Source organism: Drosophila serrata, unplaced genomic scaffold (assembly GCF_035046125.1).
Source record: "Drosophila serrata isolate PLE 108 unplaced genomic scaffold, ASM3504612v1 contig_347, whole genome shotgun sequence".
Classification (NCBI taxonomy): domain Eukaryota; kingdom Metazoa; phylum Arthropoda; class Insecta; order Diptera; family Drosophilidae; genus Drosophila; species Drosophila serrata.
The window spans coordinates 1,962,841-1,979,895 of NW_028257245.1; the positions used below are offsets into that span (position 1 = coordinate 1,962,841).

General features: G+C 47.7%; 2 protein-coding genes across 10 annotated transcripts; both read left to right on the forward strand.

Annotated features, from left to right (window-relative positions):
* Window positions 1-1,164: 1,164 nt before the first annotated feature.
* Pepck1 (Phosphoenolpyruvate carboxykinase 1) lies at window positions 1,165-3,899 on the forward strand. Its single transcript, XM_020959476.2, has 2 exons — window positions 1,165-1,588; window positions 1,708-3,899. The coding sequence occupies exons 1-2, from the start codon at window positions 1,557-1,559 to the stop codon at window positions 3,617-3,619; spliced, it is 1,944 nt and encodes a 647-aa protein (XP_020815135.2). The 5' UTR covers window positions 1,165-1,556; the 3' UTR covers window positions 3,620-3,899.
* Window positions 3,900-4,980: 1,081 nt separating this feature from the next.
* Rgk2 (Rad, Gem/Kir family member 2) lies at window positions 4,981-15,220 on the forward strand. Of its 9 annotated transcripts, none has more exons than XM_086838406.1 (8): window positions 4,981-5,295; window positions 10,033-10,194; window positions 10,258-11,414; window positions 11,482-11,883; window positions 12,065-12,355; window positions 12,446-12,546; window positions 12,968-13,152; window positions 13,637-15,220. In XM_086838406.1, the coding sequence occupies exons 2-7, from the start codon at window positions 10,043-10,045 to the stop codon at window positions 13,124-13,126; spliced, it is 2,262 nt and encodes a 753-aa protein (XP_086694532.1). In that variant the 5' UTR covers window positions 4,981-5,295; window positions 10,033-10,042; the 3' UTR covers window positions 13,127-13,152; window positions 13,637-15,220. The 9 variants fall into 9 exon arrangements, with proteins under 9 accessions (XP_086694532.1, XP_086694534.1, XP_020815325.2 ...); XM_086838408.1 differs by having other exon boundaries at window positions 12,071-12,355; XM_020959666.2 differs by having other exon boundaries at window positions 12,968-15,220.
* The last annotated feature ends 1,835 nt before the right edge of the window (window positions 15,221-17,055 follow it).

Below are 17,055 nucleotides of genomic sequence, written 5' to 3' on the forward strand. Positions count from 1 at the left end.
ACTGGATTTTTGGGGGGCCAAAATCACACCACCAGTTGGCAGCAGCACCTTCATTTCTCCTTCCCCAGAGGAAAACACAGAGCGTGTGGCCACATGACAACCATCGGGTGGCTATTCTTGGTCCACCAAAATAAAAAAAAAAACAGTCACATGAATGCTGGCCTCCAAAACGGCCATGGCCAATTGAGGAGCAGGCCGGGATCCACGAAATACAAATTTTTCCGTCACCGATTCTGCAAATAAGCGAAAGTTTTTTCGATTTGGCGAGGGTCCAAATGTGAGTGAGAGTCCGAGGGGATTGCCATGTGATGAGGTGGCGGCGTAGGAGGACGCGTGTGGAGGCCTAATGTTCAAGAGATGGCCATAATGCACTAGGAAAAATTAGAAACTTTAGCTACATAACGACTAAATATTTAATATTTTAATTGAATAATAGTTACAGGTACCAACGGGAAACATAACAGCCGTAAATATATCCTTAAGTTGCTTGCTGCAAAAGATCTAATAACTAAATATCACTGAAACCATATCAAAATGAGCTTAAATCTATCAATTTTTGAGGTTATTTTTTAATGAATTGTATATTTATCTAGATTATATTATTTTTTGTTTCATTTTGGTACAATTTCCAATAGTTTCTTTCCTTCAAGTGCATGCGTTGCACATTGAGAGGCATCCAGAATGTACGCAGCTGCATTTGGCAGAGACAACTGCTGTTGCCTCAGCTGTCCGTGAACTGGTTTCTATTTTCGCCCGTCTCCTATCGCTGGCGAAAATCATAAACAAAATAATTAAATTAACAACGGGAAAGTGGCAAAATATCGGCAGAGTGTCAACATAACAACAAACGTTTGCTTTCCGCTCTTATCAATGCGAAATGCCCCTAAACGCACAAAGCTGAACAAAAACTAAGAGAGAATATAACACAACAACACTAGCCACTCACTACTGTTGCCAAGTGGGATCAGGAATATATATATGTATATATATATTGGTATGGACAAGTATATCCCCCCAGATCCCACCACAGATCCCCCCAATGGAACGAGAAAAACCAAAACAATCGCCGAGCCTCCGCCGACAACCAATCAGCTCGTCCGGAGTTTGACCCTCTCCCGCTCGGATCGGCTCGGAATATAGCGCTATATGACGATCGTAAGAGCCGATTGCCACCGATTCCACCGATCGGCGGACTTGTTCTAGTCGCCTCGATGCCGAGGCGTCGGCTGGCGAGTATAAAAGGCCCCCAGCCCGGGCAGCTGGCATCAGTCACTCGTGGTCACAGTAAATGGAAAGATCAAGTGAAAAGCCTACTTTCAGTGGTCTGAAAATCAAGCTGGTATTTGACAAAAAGCTGTGGAAGAACATACGGAACGAATAGTTTGCACTCGCAGAAGACAATAATTGTGATAATTAACCCACCATTTTGTGATACAAAACAAGATTTAGCCAAAGTGCCAAAACTCCTTTCACGACATCAGCAAATTAATTAGAAACTGTTGTGCAGTTTATTCCAAAGTTTTCAATTTGAAAAAAATACACAAAACACAAGCAAAATGCCTGAGCTCATTGAACAAAGCAAAATTATGTAAGTATTTGAAAATATACCCCTTCCTCCAGGGCTAAAATGACCCAAAAATCATCTCGATTTCTTTAAGAAGCAACTTAACTAATCAACATTTTCCACAATTTCCCATTTCTCTCCAGCTCCGGCAATGTGTGCGGTCTGCCCCAGCTGCACAAGCTCCGCCAGGACAACTGCGGCCTCTACAGTCACATCCGTGGCATTCCCATCTCCTATGGCGACGCCAACTCCCTGACCACCGGAGTCCGCAGCTTCGTGGAGGAGGGCATCGCCCTGTGCCAGCCCGACCAGGTGCACATCTGCGATGGCAGCGAGCAGGAGAACAAGATGCTCATCAAGACCCTCCTGGAGGCGGGCACCATTGTGGCTCTGCCCAAGTACGACAACTGCTGGTTGGCCCGCACCAACCCAGCGGATGTGGCCCGTGTGGAGTCGAGGACCTTCATCTGCACCGATCGCAGGGAGGAAACCATTCCCACCCCACTGGAGGGCGTCAAGGGTGCCCTGGGCAACTGGATTTCGCCCAAGGACATGGAGTCCGCGGTGCAGCAGCGCTTCCCCGGCTGCATGAAGGGTCGCACCATGTACGTGGTGCCCTTCAGCATGGGCCCCGTGGGCTCACCGCTCTCCAAGATCGGCATTGAGCTGACGGACTCCGCCTACGTGGTGGCCTCCATGAGGATCATGACCCGCATGGGTGCCGCCGTCCTGCGCCAGCTGGCCAAGAAGGAGGAGTTCGTGCGCGCCCTGCACTCGGTGGGTGCCCCTGCCAACGGAGTGGTGGAGCAGCCCTCCTGGCCCTGCGACCCTGAGCGCACCATCATCCTGCACAAGCCCGCCGAGAACCTGATCGTGTCCTACGGATCAGGATACGGCGGCAACTCGCTGCTGGGCAAAAAGTGCTTCGCCCTCAGGATTGGCAGCACCATTGCCAAGCGCGAGGGCTGGCTGGCCGAGCACATGCTCATCCTGGGCATCACCGACCCCAAGGGCGAGAAGAAGTACATCACCGCCGCCTTCCCGTCGGCCTGCGGCAAGACCAACCTGGCCATGCTCAACCCCTCGCTGGCCAACTACAAGGTGGAGTGCGTGGGTGACGACATCGCCTGGATGAAGTTCGACTCGCAGGGAGTGCTGCGCGCCATCAACCCCGAGAACGGATTCTTTGGCGTGGCTCCCGGCACCTCAATGGAGACCAATCCCATTGCCATGAACACCGTGTTCAAGAACACCATCTTCACCAACGTGGCCTCCACCTCCGACGGTGGCGTCTTCTGGGAGGGCATGGAGAGCAGCCTGGCTCCCAATGTCCAGATCACCGACTGGCTGGGCAAGCCCTGGACCAAGGACTCGGGCAAGCCTGCTGCTCATCCCAACTCCCGCTTCTGCACCCCGGCCGCTCAGTGCCCCATCATTGATGGCGCATGGGAGGACCCAGCCGGAGTACCCATCTCCGCCATGCTCTTCGGAGGCCGCCGTCCCGCCGGAGTGCCCCTCATCTATGAGGCCCGCGACTGGACCCATGGAGTCTTCATTGGTGCCGCCATGAGGAGCGAGGCCACCGCCGCCGCCGAGCACAAGGGCAAGGTGATCATGCACGATCCCTTCGCCATGCGACCCTTCTTCGGGTACAACTTTGGTGACTATGTCGCCCACTGGCTCAGCATGGAGAAGCGCGGCCAGGTGCCCAAGATCTTCCACGTCAACTGGTTCCGCAAGAGCGCCGAGGGCAAGTTCATGTGGCCCGGATACGGCGAGAACTCGCGCGTGCTCGAGTGGATCCTGCGCAGGATCAATGGCGAGTCCTGCTTCGTGGACTCGGCCATCGGACACATTCCCTCCGAGGGCGCCCTTAACCTGGCCGGCATGAAGGAGCAGGTGGACGAGAAGGAGATCTTCTCGCTGCCCAAGGACTTCTGGTCGCAGGAGGTGAAGGAGATCCGCACCTACTTCGAGTCGCAGGTGGGCGCCGATCTGCCCGCCAGCATCTACCAGAAGCTGGACGACCTCACCGCCCGCGTGGCCAGCCTTTAAGGATCGGTCGAGGGATCGACGAGGAGCCCCCAAGCTGTCACATCTTTACCCGCCCCACAATACCTGCCCCACATACTCACCCGCCATATATCTATCTATCCTGTCCTATATCCCTATATATCCCTGCCCCCAACTTAGTCGTTTCTCTAGATCTTAAGCAGAAGACTTCCAGACTATTTATTATGTAAGCAGTTGTAAGATTAGTTATTAAACAAAACAAATAGAAAAAACATGAAAAAATATGAAAAAATAAAACAAGATTTTATAACCCATCAAAAAATAGAGTTTATTGATTCAAGCCAAGGATGGGCCAGTTTTAAACACTGTGATCGAGTTGGAAATTAGTAATGATTAATATAATTTATTGCTAATATGATTGCTAAATAGTTAAACACGATCTATCGAATATTTTGTTAAAGAAATAAAGAAACCAGTTCATCTTAGTTACTTTGCGCAGATGGTAAGAAGTTGTTTTTATACTCGGTTTTTGGGGTAATTTCAATCAGAAGATTCCATGATACAAAAATAGAAATTTCCTCATTTTAAAAAATCTTAAGCCGATTTGTCATCTTTTGTTTTTTTATTCAATCATTTTCATGCACTTGCTTATTAAGAATTTTTTTTAATATTAAATTCGAACATGATAAGAGAACGATAACAAATAATAGTATCAAGGATGAGAGTAAATACTTGTAAAATACTATTTTTAAAATGATTAAAGCTCATATTGGTAAAATTAATAATTTAACTTAGATTCAAGATTAACATGATCAATTGCTCTGAACCCTTACTACCGCTAAACATTATGATATATGTTTAAATCTTCAAAATAAATTATTTAAGGAAGCTCCCAGCATCTAGAAGTCAAATACTAAGCCAGACATAAGACAAAATCATTAAACCAATCTTAGCAGGATAGATCTAAGTTCATTTCAGCTTGTCCCTTAGTTCCTTTAAGTTGAATTAACCCTTTAATAATAATTGTATTAAAAATATATCTTGTTCATTTAGTTTAATGAGCACCAAAATTATCTCCGGATAATTCCAAACTCCACAATTAATATTAACAATTCATAACAAAAACTCATTTTAATACCAACCATTCTTCCCCAAAATTCATTTATTCCTTGACCATCATTTCCTTACCCAAATCCATTAACCATTAACTTGAAGAAAACGTAAAACGTTAAATGAGTCCCAGAATCATCTTCAACAATGTCAAGAGTCGACTCCATTGCACTTGGCGGCAGCTTTCACTGGCTCCATTTTCCAGTCCAGTGGAAAATCCGAGGAAAGCTCACGCGAAGCCGGGGAGCTTTGGCAGCACGGTTCGGCAAAGGTAAACGCTTCGGCGATGGTTCACAGTTCAGCTCGAGCAGCCGCCGCCGCAGCTTCGTCCGGGCGGAAGTTGGTTGGTGCAAGCGGAAACGGAAACGGAAGCGCAGGCGGAAGTGCAGAGAGTGCCGAGCGTCGCGTCGCTCCGTGCAAACTGTTGCGTTGCGTTGAGCCAGCCACCAAACTGGTCGCCGTTGTCGTTGTCGTTGTCGGTGTTTGTTTTAGTGGCATTTAGTTGGCGGCGAACAATTAGCAAAGTTGCCAGAGCAGACCGAATTATCCGACAAATTTAATGAAAATGGTAAACATTAAACATTGAAGGCGGCACGCGGAGTGAAAGTGTAAGTGAGAGTGGAAGAGTGAGAGTGTGTGCTGTGCGTGTGCTTTATCTGTGTGTGTGTGGCACTTTGTAAGCTGCGATTTGACATGTTGATTTATGCGCTGCTCTCACTTTGCCCCCAAACGGCAATTGCCACCCTCGTCGGCACCCCCGGGTTGGGATTACTCGGGTCCTGTGCCTGCACCTTCCCTGCCCTATCCCGACACTTGTTGCGCGCACAGGACATTCGCTTAATTGCTAATCCTCGCGCCCAGACGCGTCTAATTACACCTAAGTTTGCGCCGTTTCTCTCTCCTGCCAAAGGACATCATCACTTTGTCCACAGCCCCGGCGGGCATTTAAAGTGCAAATTGGTTGTTGGGCCGGAGAAGGACTGGCTTTGGGTGTTTGGGGGTTTTGGGGGGTGTCCTGAAAAGCGGAGGTCACTTAATATGCCATCAACATGAGATTTGCACAAATGGGCGCCGGCCTCAAGAATTATGTGTTGCAATAAAATCGATGCGGCCGGAGGTGGGCGCCTCAAGTGGCGGCTAATGACCAACTTGCGACGTGACTTTGGCCAGGATTTGTAATTTGCGAACTGGCCGCCGCCCCCGCACACACACACACACTTTGTATGTATGTGTCTTTGATCTTAAGTGTTTTATGGACTTTCCTTGTTTGCCCCGCACACACACACTCCACAGTTTATTTTTACAGGCAGCGTGTCTCTGTTGGTGTAACGAGAAAATGGAGAAAGGCAGCGGAAGAGTAGGGTCCATAAAGTAGCCCCCCAACTGCGAAGGATACATTAGGAGCTGGGTTAGTGGGCGGTGCTAAGTATGCGTTTAACGGGTGCGGGCTTAATTACAGGCAAAGTTTACCCAAAGGGTTGCCCCCGTCCGAGTTTCTCCAAAAAGGCATTGTGACTTATGACGGCGGCCTGCAACTTAATGACGGTCCGTGCAGGAAGAGTCATTACTCTCTCTGGCCGCGATGATGAAGGCGGAAAAGCCCACGCAGACGGAAAACGGAAAGGGAAAGGAAGCTGAAGCAGAGGCAGAGGCAGAAGGGAAAACAGTGGGAAAAGCGGAAGCAAAGGGCGGAAAAGGTGCCAGATTGGAGCTCAAGTTGGGAATATATGCAAATGCAGGCCACCACATATCGTTCAGAGTCCATGCATAACTTACCAGCCGCAATCTGTTTAAAGTTGGGACAGGACACGACGAGGAGGCAGGAGAGGACGGCGCAGGACAACCCATGACATTCCATCAATAATTCAATACCCAACGACGACAACGACTGATTGGGTTCGCATTTCGTTCATAATCCATAAATCTGTGGCAATTATTATCTTACACAAGCTTACCTTTTCTCCGGCCAGCAAAGAAAGACAATAAGCTGTCCAGGCTCACATCTCCCAGGACCCTTGACAGCTCCTCGTTGGCCTTTATGCATACACAAAACCGTAGCAAAACGAAAAAGGAAACCCAGCATTTGAATGCGTCCGAAATGGAACGTGGGGAATGGGAATGCGAATGCGAATGCGAATGGCTCGGATTTTCCTTATTGATTTGTTGTCTGCAGATTTTTGCAAAGCCAAAAGAGACAGAGAGAGAGAGAGAGGGGTATAGAGGCAGAGTGAGAGAGATAGGTGAGCCCTGGACTCTGAGCCACTTTCACATCAGCATTTTGTTATCAAACAGAGCCCCCAAAGTTCCCATTCCCACCATCGATACGTTGCGTTGGCAACACACCATTATATTACGTGAAAATGCAAAATACGGCAGAAAAAACCCAGAGAATTGGAAAGGGGATAGGGGAAATCCAGGTAAAATCGGGGAGAAATGCGGAAAATGGGAAATGCGAAACGAAAAGGTAGCAGCCGTGGCAGGAGAAACAACAAGTTGACAAACACTTGAATCAATCACTCGAATAATTGATGCCTTGTAAGTGGTATTTACGGAAAGATTCTCCCCAAGATTCGAGGGCTTAAATTGAAAACTTTTAAGCGGACAACTTGGGAGCTCATTAATATGCAAAAAAAGGAACTTTTGCCAAACTCAAACAATCAACAGTAGATGGGAAATTTATGAAAATTATGGAGATTTTTTCGGACAACAAGTTAAACAAAAGTTAATGCTGCTCTGGTTTTCAAGAGGAAACTTTAACTTTAACTAGGTTTTAATATTAATAACAAAGCTGTTTAGGCGATCTCGGTGAAAGCAAATTAGCTCTTAGGGATTTTACATTTGAAAGATCAATTAAATTTTATTTAGAACTTTGTTGATAGAAAATATTCTTATATTCTAATTGGAACTTGAAGCATGTTTTCAATAAACAATTCATTGTTTCTTTATTTAATTCTATTAACACAAACTTGTGACTAAATAAATCAACTTGTACAGTTCACTATCTATAGAAAACCAACCTAAACTCTAATGAATACATCAAATTTCACAAATTAATGAGAACTCCAGTCGTAACATCAAATTATCGCAACATTTGTAGTCTGTAGTTCACGCAACAGTGACTCGCTTTCATTCGCATTTCACAAAATTCGACTGAAGGACATTCGACTGTATTAGGTTGCAGGACAACCACGAACAACTACCAAACAAACAGACAAATAATAGGAGCAACATGTAACAGGTAAATGAGCAGGTATGCTGTTGCGGCCATTATTCCGCACTATTTGCTTTGCCGTATGGACACGTACTCGCATTCATGGATGTGCGTGGCTGTGCTCCGGCTATTTGTAACCGCCGTAGATACATACAAACGTAGATACGTAGATATAGATAGCCGTAGATAGATAATAATGGCCCAGGGGTCAGAGTCGCACATACGTGAGGCAGGGAGCACGCTGAGTGTGTGTTTGTGTGGAAACTTGAAGCGGCCACGTGTCCAGGGAAAACTAAACGGCATCCAACTGCTGCTGCTGCTGCTCTGCTGCTGCTGCTGCTGCTGCTGCAATGGGAGGCAGGAACACATGCTCTTGGATATGCAACTCGGCACAGGGCACTTGCAGCAAACGCCTTTGGAGAGTTCAGCATCGTATAACTAAAGTGCCTTGCTAACATTTAAGACACTGAAAGAAAAATTGCTTAACAAATGAAAATTCCATAATTGAAGGTGCTTAATACATCACTAGGATATTGCAATCCAACAAATGGTATCCAAAATAAAGCTAAATAAACCTAGTTCAGAAAAAGGGTCTTCAGAACCTAAAGTATTGCATACTTTTGAATACAATTTTGACCCTTTGTTTTTCTTATTTGTTCATTGTAAAGAAATCTAACAAACATCCCAATAAAGTGTTCCTATAGCCTAAAACTGTGGGTTATATACTGTTGTAAATTACAGTTCAAATGAAGCCTAGTGATTTCTTAAATAATTCGGATACATATGTGCTATAGTAACTAAGAACTTTGAGTCTCTTAAAAAAGTTATAATCATGTGATACTTGACTACAAACTCTTTTGTTATAAATAGTTGCAACTTTACTAAATAAACTGCTACTTTTGTGGAAACAAAACTTTAGTACAACAAATAACTGTTTGTTTTAACTTCCTTGCACAATTCCTGCAATTGTTAATGCTGCTACTGTTAGCCAAGCGTCTGGAAAATCCCTTTGCAGCTCGATTAGACCCCCAGAAATGGACAACACTTTGGTGTCTCTGGGCGTCTGGTGTCTGCGGCAATAATCAAGTTCGTGGCGGCCCAAATGTAGACAGCAGTTGGAGGCACAAACTCAGAGACTTCGACTGGCTGCAAGTCAAACTCCGGAGCTAGCAAATCCCATTAGGGAACTTTGTCCCCGCACCGAGCGAACGAAGTTTGCCGCAAGCCGATTGTTTGCAACTCGGGCGGCGGGTGAGGAAACTTTTGCATAAGTTGGCAAGAGAGTGGTGTGTGTGTGTGCGGGGGTGTGTGTTGAGGTGCTGACAGGGAGCAGAAAAGTGGGGAGGCAGAAGTGCGGTTGCGGGGGCGCTAATAGGGGCAGCCACTTAGAAAGAGAGAGAGGAAAAAGGGAGCGCACATTTAACAATAATTGCCTGGCCAAATAGAGCACTTCCCCCGGAGAATGACTTGCGGCCATGCTGGCCTCCATCCCCTTCCCCATCCCCATCCCCATCACCATCCTGGCCAGCCGCCTCCATTTGCGGTCGGACGTGGGCGTGGCCTGGCCTTTATGATGCCTGGTTTCTATTGCCCGCTTTTCATTATTTTGATTAAATACAGATAAAGCCATAAATTATGTTTACTTTGTGCCCATTTGGGCCGGGCTCTGCACGGTCAGGGGCGCACTTTGTATCCTCCAGATGGGTGTGTTGGTGTGGTGTGTGTGCGGGATGAGTAATGGCCCATGATATTTACACATGAGTTGGCCATCAGCGAGTCGTTCCCATCGCATCTTCCCATCTCATCATCTTTATTCAAGTCCAAGTGCACGGTGCAAAAAGAAGTCATAACTTTTTGCATTTAAAAGGAAGAAGATGTCTGTCTCATTTCTCTGAATTTTTATAGAACTCATACAACTTTTATTTAGGAGATAAAATCTTAAACAAGACGAAGCACTAAAGTGCAAATATCAAGCATATTTACATCTTAAATCTAGAAATAATAAAACCATTTATTTTCTATTTCAAAGACACAATGAGAGCATCATCATAATTTTTCGTAGACAAAATTCTAGTTATACAAATATTTATATACCAAAAGAACACTTAAAATAACAAGCCACGTTTATCAACAGAAGCCCTGAAATGGCACAGCAACAGCGCAGCTGGGACGAGGGTGCAGTTGGCGGAGGAGGTAGTGGCTCCTATGGGCATCCCCACTCCTCGCACCACAAGGTTCCAGCGCGGGCCGCCAGCAATCCGTTGCCCTGCAAGGGAGCCACTCCCAAGCTGCCCAGGTAAGACATCAACAAGACATTATCCTCCATCAACTTTTCAGTTTCCCTGACACTCCCCGCTAGACAATACCACGGTGGTGGCAACTCCGGCTACAGCTACGGTGGCTACGAGACTCCACGGAGTCCCAAAATCACCACCACCTTTGCCAACGATAGCTGCGATGATGGCAGTAGCTCCACTCCGAGCTCCTACTATCAGACACCTTCATCCGGCTCCATAGACGACTCCGCCTCCCTGCTCAGTGGACGCACCACCGCCCGTAGTCCCAAGTCGCCCTGTCAATTCGTTTTCGATGCAGTGAGTCCTAGCCATGGGCGAAAGTTTGAGTACTACGAGCCCATCTCTCCAGACGACGGAGCCCTGTACTATGATCCTCCAAGTTCACCGCGTCGTCAGGGCTCCAAGAAACTAATGCGGGCCAAGACACCACTGGAACCACTGCCCCAGCTGACCACCACCGGGGTGGACGAGGGCATGGCCATGGCCATGGCAATGGGAGGCTCAGGCGGAGCAGGCAGGGAGAACAAGCGGCAGCGGGACGAGTGGGAACTGCCGGTGATTAGCAAAATAGAGGCCCGTAACCTGAGTGCCGTTGCCTCCGGCTCAGGAGGAGCTGGCTCCTCTGGTGGCAACTACTATGGTCTGAAGAGGGATTCCTGCGTCACTGACTGCACCCAGTTGTCCATGGAATCCGGCGAGACGGGCACTCAGCACACGAACAGCACTATGGTGACACACACCACCACTAGCTTTAGCTTTACGGAGCCAGAGATGGACCCGCACCAGGAGGGATCCGCTGCCGGGAGGCCCCAATCGAATCGCCAGCGCCGGCATGCGATCAACATCACCTCGAATCCCGGTTACCAGGTGCTACACAGCTCCCACTCCACTCTGGATCGTACCTGCTCCGATAGCGTGGTCTCTTTGCGTTATCGTAAGTCCACCAGTGACCTGACCCAGGATGCCGACCACGAGCTGAGCGGCTGCAAGCCGGCCAAGCCCAAGCGGGATCCTGCACACGTGGAGCACAAGCCGCGTCGCAGGGGCAGCTCCAAAGGTGGACTGGCCTACCTGGCCAGCAGGCGCAGCTCACGGGAATCCATGAAGAGCGCCTGCTCCAATGCCTCGATAGTGTCCAACGACGACGTGGGTCCTTTAGCCTTCCAGAGCTCCAACCGGGGCCGTCAGCGTCGGACCTCCAACTTTCTTGAGTTGCCAGGTGGGAAGATCACCCTTCCAGGTTAAGTAATAATTACTTACTCTCCAAATCGTTTATCCCCCTCCAGTTCCCGACCATGTTAGACCCCGGGTCTGCTCCCTCCCAGAGCGTCCATACAATCCGCGGGCCAGCGATGACCTCTACCGCCTCCGGCACTTCTCCATCAGCAAGGGCAACGTGGTCAACTGCGGCGACTCCATCATCTCGAGGAGGTCTCGGAGCAACACCAGCGTAAACTCGACCAACAGTCGGGCCAGCGAACGGTCGCCCTTCGAGGGCAGCTGCTGTGGCGCCGGCTATGCCAACGTGGACTCCCTGCCGGCCTCACCGGATGACTCGGAGAACCTGGAGCCACCACCTCCGGCCAGATACCGAGTGGTGATGCTCGGCGATGCCGGCGTGGGCAAGACGGCGCTAGTCAACCAGTTCATGACCTCGGAATACATGCACACCTACGATGCCAGCCTGGGTAAGTAGTACTCCAGAATGTGTGCCCCAGTCCCCCCAGATCCTACCAAAGACCTGGAGCAGCAGGGAACCAGGGAGCGCAGTGAGTAGTCATGACAACCCCTAGCTGGAACCTATGTGTGTGCCTGACCCCTAGCTTCCCGGCTGCCACTGGCGTCCTTAGAGTTTAATTCTGATCTGAGTTTTAGACGACGAGTTCGGCGAGAAGACGGTGAGCGTGCTCCTGGACGACGAGGAGTCGGAGATGGTCTTCATCGACCATCCCAGCGTCGAGATGAGCGTGGAGAACTCCCTGTCCACCTACGAGCCCCATGGCTGTGTCGTAGTCTTCTCGGTGGTGGATCGCAGCTCGTTCCGGGTGGCCGAGGAGATCATCAACTACCTGTGGCAGGAGAACTACACAAAGGACAAGGCCGTCATCCTGGTGGGCAACAAGGCGGACCTGGCCCGCGCTCGCCTCATCACCTCGCAGGGTAAGCACTGCCCATGGTGTCCTAATTATGATGGCTTGATTTCATTCCATTTCATTTCATTTCATTTCACTTCTCCCCTTCGATCCGAAGAGGGCAAAGCCCTGGCCGCCTCACGCGATGCCAAATTTATTGAGACGTCCAGCGGCATACAGCACAACGTCGATGAGCTGCTGGTGGGCATACTGAAGCAGGTGAGTTCGAGCTGGGGGCTCCGTTGTGGTTTCTAACAAGGTGCGAAGCACACGCAACCCACCGATGCATGGGTAAATTGTGCAGGAAATGGAGTTAAATGGATTTAACCAGACGGCTTGGGTTACCAGGCCATGTCTGGACTTGGGCTGGGCCTCTGCTTCCGGATCGGCTCACTAATTAATGAAAATTTTGCGGTTAGTGGGGCGAGCGGAAATTCGGTCAGCTAACCAGATTGGTTTCACCTGACCTGGGTGTTATGAATATAATACCACAATGTTGGCAATCAGGGGAAACGTCTAGGATTTTAACAAAGTGGCTACAAATGAGGCCACGAATACTTGAGTATTATTTAAAGCTGAAATTTCCGATTATACATATAATATAAATATAGAGAATTGCTACCTTCTCTCTTATCCTTAGATGCGCCTAAAGGAGAAGCGCGAGAAGAAGGCCACCGCTTCCAAGATGAAGACCTCGCGCACTCACATCTCCCTGCATTTGGCCAAGGAACTGCTGCAGAAAATCTGTCTCAGTGACATTTCCAAGTCCAAGAGCTGTGAGAATCTGCACGTGCTGTAAGGACAACCAACATGTGCTGCTCCCAGGTTCGTCCTCGCGGAATTCTATGTGTATGTGTGTGTGTGTACAAAGGAGAATTTTATCAAAAGAGCGGCTGGCTGCCTGGCAAAATATTCCAAATGCCATTCGACGGGGGCACAGATGTGTTCATCTCCGTTTATTAAAAGTTTAATGCCGGGTCGTAGTCGCAGTCTCTGTCTCAGTCTCGGTCTTGGTCTCGGCTTTTTCGGCAAGTCATTGGCTGTGGTCAGGCCTCCTCCTGCCCAGCGATAATCCGCTTGTTTATGGCGGATGTTTTGGAGTCTATGTGCTGGGATTATCATGACCAGACGAAGGCCGGACTGATAAGAGAGCCAACGAGGCGTGTGCAGCCTCCACCCCGAAAAAAAAAACAAAAAAAAACTAAAAAGATAGAAATGCTGAAAATAAGGGGGCGGGGTCTTATTATTATTATTATTATTATTAAAACTATATATATATATATGTATATTTACATGTGTACTTGCATAGATGTGTTCCACTGAGAAAATAACTTCAATTCCAATAATGCGCTGTCAATTGATTTAAAAAGAAACAGAGAGAGAGACACTTCAGGTGCAACACAAGAGGAACTTTATAAATGTTAAATGAGGGGGACATTATGTACACGTAACCTATATCCGATAAGTGTGAGCTATCCGTAAGTTAGGTTTATATACATAAATATATGTATTTACGGTACCTTCGCCACCAGCTTCGCAAAGAAATGAAATGAAATTCTTCCAATTGACGTCTCATATCGGAATGACTGTTGAATGTTGACTGTTGTTAGTCTAAGCCAAGAACAAACTACCGTTTAATCAAAGTATCCAACTCAGAAGCTATATATTATATTAGATGTACCTATACAAACAGCTAGTCTATAATACAAAGTATATACATACATATATTAATGATTGTACTTGAATGGAACTTCTAACACTTCTAAACTCATACGCTTATATTTGAAAAATACCTTTTACAAAATGCGAGAGGCAAATGCGAAAGCAAACGAAACGAAAACTAACTCTAACTATTTTCATACGCAAACTTACACATTGGGGGGATGACGGAGATTGGGACTGAAGGCCTGCCAGGCGCTGCCAGGAGCTGCCAGGAGGAGGATGTGTGGCCACCGGCTCGTCCAAAGTCGAGCACTCGACAGCTGTGCACTCATGTTTGCTTTACCCTTTTCCTTCCGCTCCACGTGTCACGTCCTATTTCCAGCCCCAGCCCCAGCCCCAAGCCCAGCCCCGAACGCAGCTCCCAACCCCCCTCCAGCCTGCGTCGAGTGCACTTTATCATTTTTAACATTTAGCAAACAAAACAGAGAAGCAAACTTGCTACGGCCAAAGTTTTAATTTGCAGCGCAGCATAAAAAACACAGAACAAAAAACCAAAAAAATGGCCAGAGGATTCGAGTATATCCAGAGACCGTACATCGCGCATACGCCGCGTGTGACAAGGCCGAGGCTTTAATTTGATTCGCGCTAAACTTGATTTCCAAAATCGAATCGCCAGCGAGCTGTAAACGCCCACCGAATTTATTGTGTAGAAGCCGTAAAAGAACACAAAACTAAACGAATGCTAAATGAATAACAATTGTTTCTGAATGGAATATTTATTGCGAAATTTAACTCGGCTTAAAGCATAACTTTAACTTGAAAGATATACCCAAATGCGTATGACATAAACATTATATATATATCTGTGTGTGTGTGTATGTGTGTGTAAAGATCAATGTTATATATATAATATATTTATATTTTTCCAAAGCCAAAAGCCTATACACGAAACTCTCTGTCTCGGAACAAAAAGCAAACTGAACCTTGTGCTGCATAGTTTAATCCACAATTGTACACTTTCGGCTTGTCACCGAGATGAGGGTGCAGAAAAAGCAAATTAATTAGAGTACACGGAGATAAAATCCGATTTCTCCTACAGTACATGTACCTAACTTATACATATATAACACTCCCTGCCAATCCGAAATCCGTATCCTCCGTGTCATCCCCGCTGTCTCGATCCCACAAAAATCCGATAAATAAAGGACAAGGACGCTCTGTAACTGGGTAACTAACTTGTTTTTCTTCTCCTCTGGAAATCGATGGAGGGAATGAGCTGTGGGCTGTGGACTATGGACTATGGAGCCCCTGCAGCTGACTGACTCCGGGGGCCACAGCCAATGCCAACTCATCCGGATCTCAGCTGTTGCGCACTTGCGGTTCATTAGGGGCGCGGGAAATGTGTTAAGTGCCGGTTGTCAATCGCACCCGAAACTTGCTTTTGCCGGATTTCATGCTTCCGTGACACGAACACACTCTGGCGCAATATTGGTTTTCGACTCTGCGGCTTGTTGCTGCTGTTGGATTTTCGGGGTTTCCCTCTGATTTTTCCGTTGAATCAATCGCCGGGCTTTTGGGCGGTCGTAATTAACTTACGCACCACCCAGCCAGATGAGAGATGAGCGGCTGAAAAGTTGACAATCCGGCTCTGATTGATGGCCAAGAGTCCTGGCATGGCAACCTCGATGCGAGATTTATCTGCCTTTCGCAATGCGGAGGAGAAGAAGTTGCCCGGGACCCGGACTCCCTTCCGCCACCTGCTGGGTCTCATAATTTTAATGAGCTTATTTTATTATATTTAACGCACCAAGGAGCGGCCGTTGCCGTTGCCGTTGCCTCCTCCTTGTTTATCCTGGAAATTGTTCCTTTTTGAGTTGTCGTTTTCGTTAATACGAGATTGCTCCTGCCCCGCTCGGCGTCTTTCTCTTCGGTGTCCTTTGTCGCTGTGGCTCGCCGGGCTCAGTGGCCAAATCAAACTAATTCCAAGTTCAATAAACAAGCGTAAATGAATATCCCGGCCCGGAGCCATTCCTTAATCAGCATCGCCCCCGTCATCATCATCAGCATCCTCGGAGGCGCTGTAAATTCTTATGAAAATAAGCAACGTTGGCTGCTTGGCATTCGAGGATAACCCAAGGATGCGAGGGTACAAGGTTCCGTCTCGCAATCGGAGAGTCGTAATCATAATCGAGTCACAGGAGAGTCGACAAAAATCGATTAAAAGCTTAAGCGCTATAACGCTTAAGCCAGGATATTCCGGCGGAGCTTAATGCCCGGCACACAATTAAAGTGAGGTCGAGGTGGATTAAGCAGCAAATGTATATTAAGCCAATTAGGTTTGTGGGCAGGTGAGGCACCAGGTGGGAATTATGGAATATCCTCCATTTGTACACCACTCCTCCTCGGCCTTTGTCATCCTGCGATTCCATCTCGAAGCTCGCATTGATTATATGGCACAGATAGGAAGGCAAGCGAAGGAAGGCCTTTCCAAACGGATTACTTTGTCCTTACCGGAAAAAAAGGGATCATAAGGGATGCCAAAACACACACAATTTTCTAGAGCTGGCCAGAAGCTGTTGGCCATCTGCTACGTGTGTGTTTGTGAGTGTGTCTAGTACTCGCAGCAAGGTACCTAAAAGAAAAATAAGGTAAAAATCGAGGCCACTCAGACGCACAAACAAACACAAACTCCCAGGTATTCTCGCATCGCTTCGGAGATGAAGAAATATTCACGCCGGCAGCCAACACTCTCGGGGGATTCATAACCAAATAAGCCGAATTTTTAAAGCATACTTCTCGGCGCTCCGGTTCATTTTCACCGCCGCGGCGGAGAGATGACGGAGAGGGAGAGGGAATTGGGATTCCCCGCAGCGGCGACCAAACTGAAAATTTACGAAAATGAAACTTTAAGCAATGTGGAAAATGAAATTTAAATAACGATTTATCGCCTTTGAAGTATGATTATTTGCACGGAGGGACGGAGGGCGATAAACAAACAGCCGACGTCGCGACGAGTCACCAGAATGGATGGTCATGTGGACTAGGGAATGCCCTGACAAATATTGG

What these genes read in the sequence shown, in the direction of transcription:
- Rgk2 (XM_020959666.2), top strand. Translation starts at nt 10,043, where the DNA reads ATGGCACAGCAACAGCGCAGCTGGGACGAGGGTGCAGTTGGCGGAGGA. An exon ending in TCGCCTCATCACCTCGCAGG is followed by an intron (nt 12,356 to 12,445) that starts GTAAGCACTGCC and finishes TTCGATCCGAAG; the next exon opens with AGGGCAAAGCCCTGGCCGCC. An exon ending in TGGTGGGCATACTGAAGCAG is followed by an intron (nt 12,547 to 12,967) that starts GTGAGTTCGAGC and finishes TCTTATCCTTAG; the next exon opens with ATGCGCCTAAAGGAGAAGCG.
- Pepck1 (XM_020959476.2), top strand. Translation starts at nt 1,557, where the DNA reads ATGCCTGAGCTCATTGAACAAAGCAAAATTAT. An exon ending in ATTGAACAAAGCAAAATTAT is followed by an intron (nt 1,589 to 1,707) that starts GTAAGTATTTGA and finishes ATTTCTCTCCAG; the next exon opens with CTCCGGCAATGTGTGCGGTC.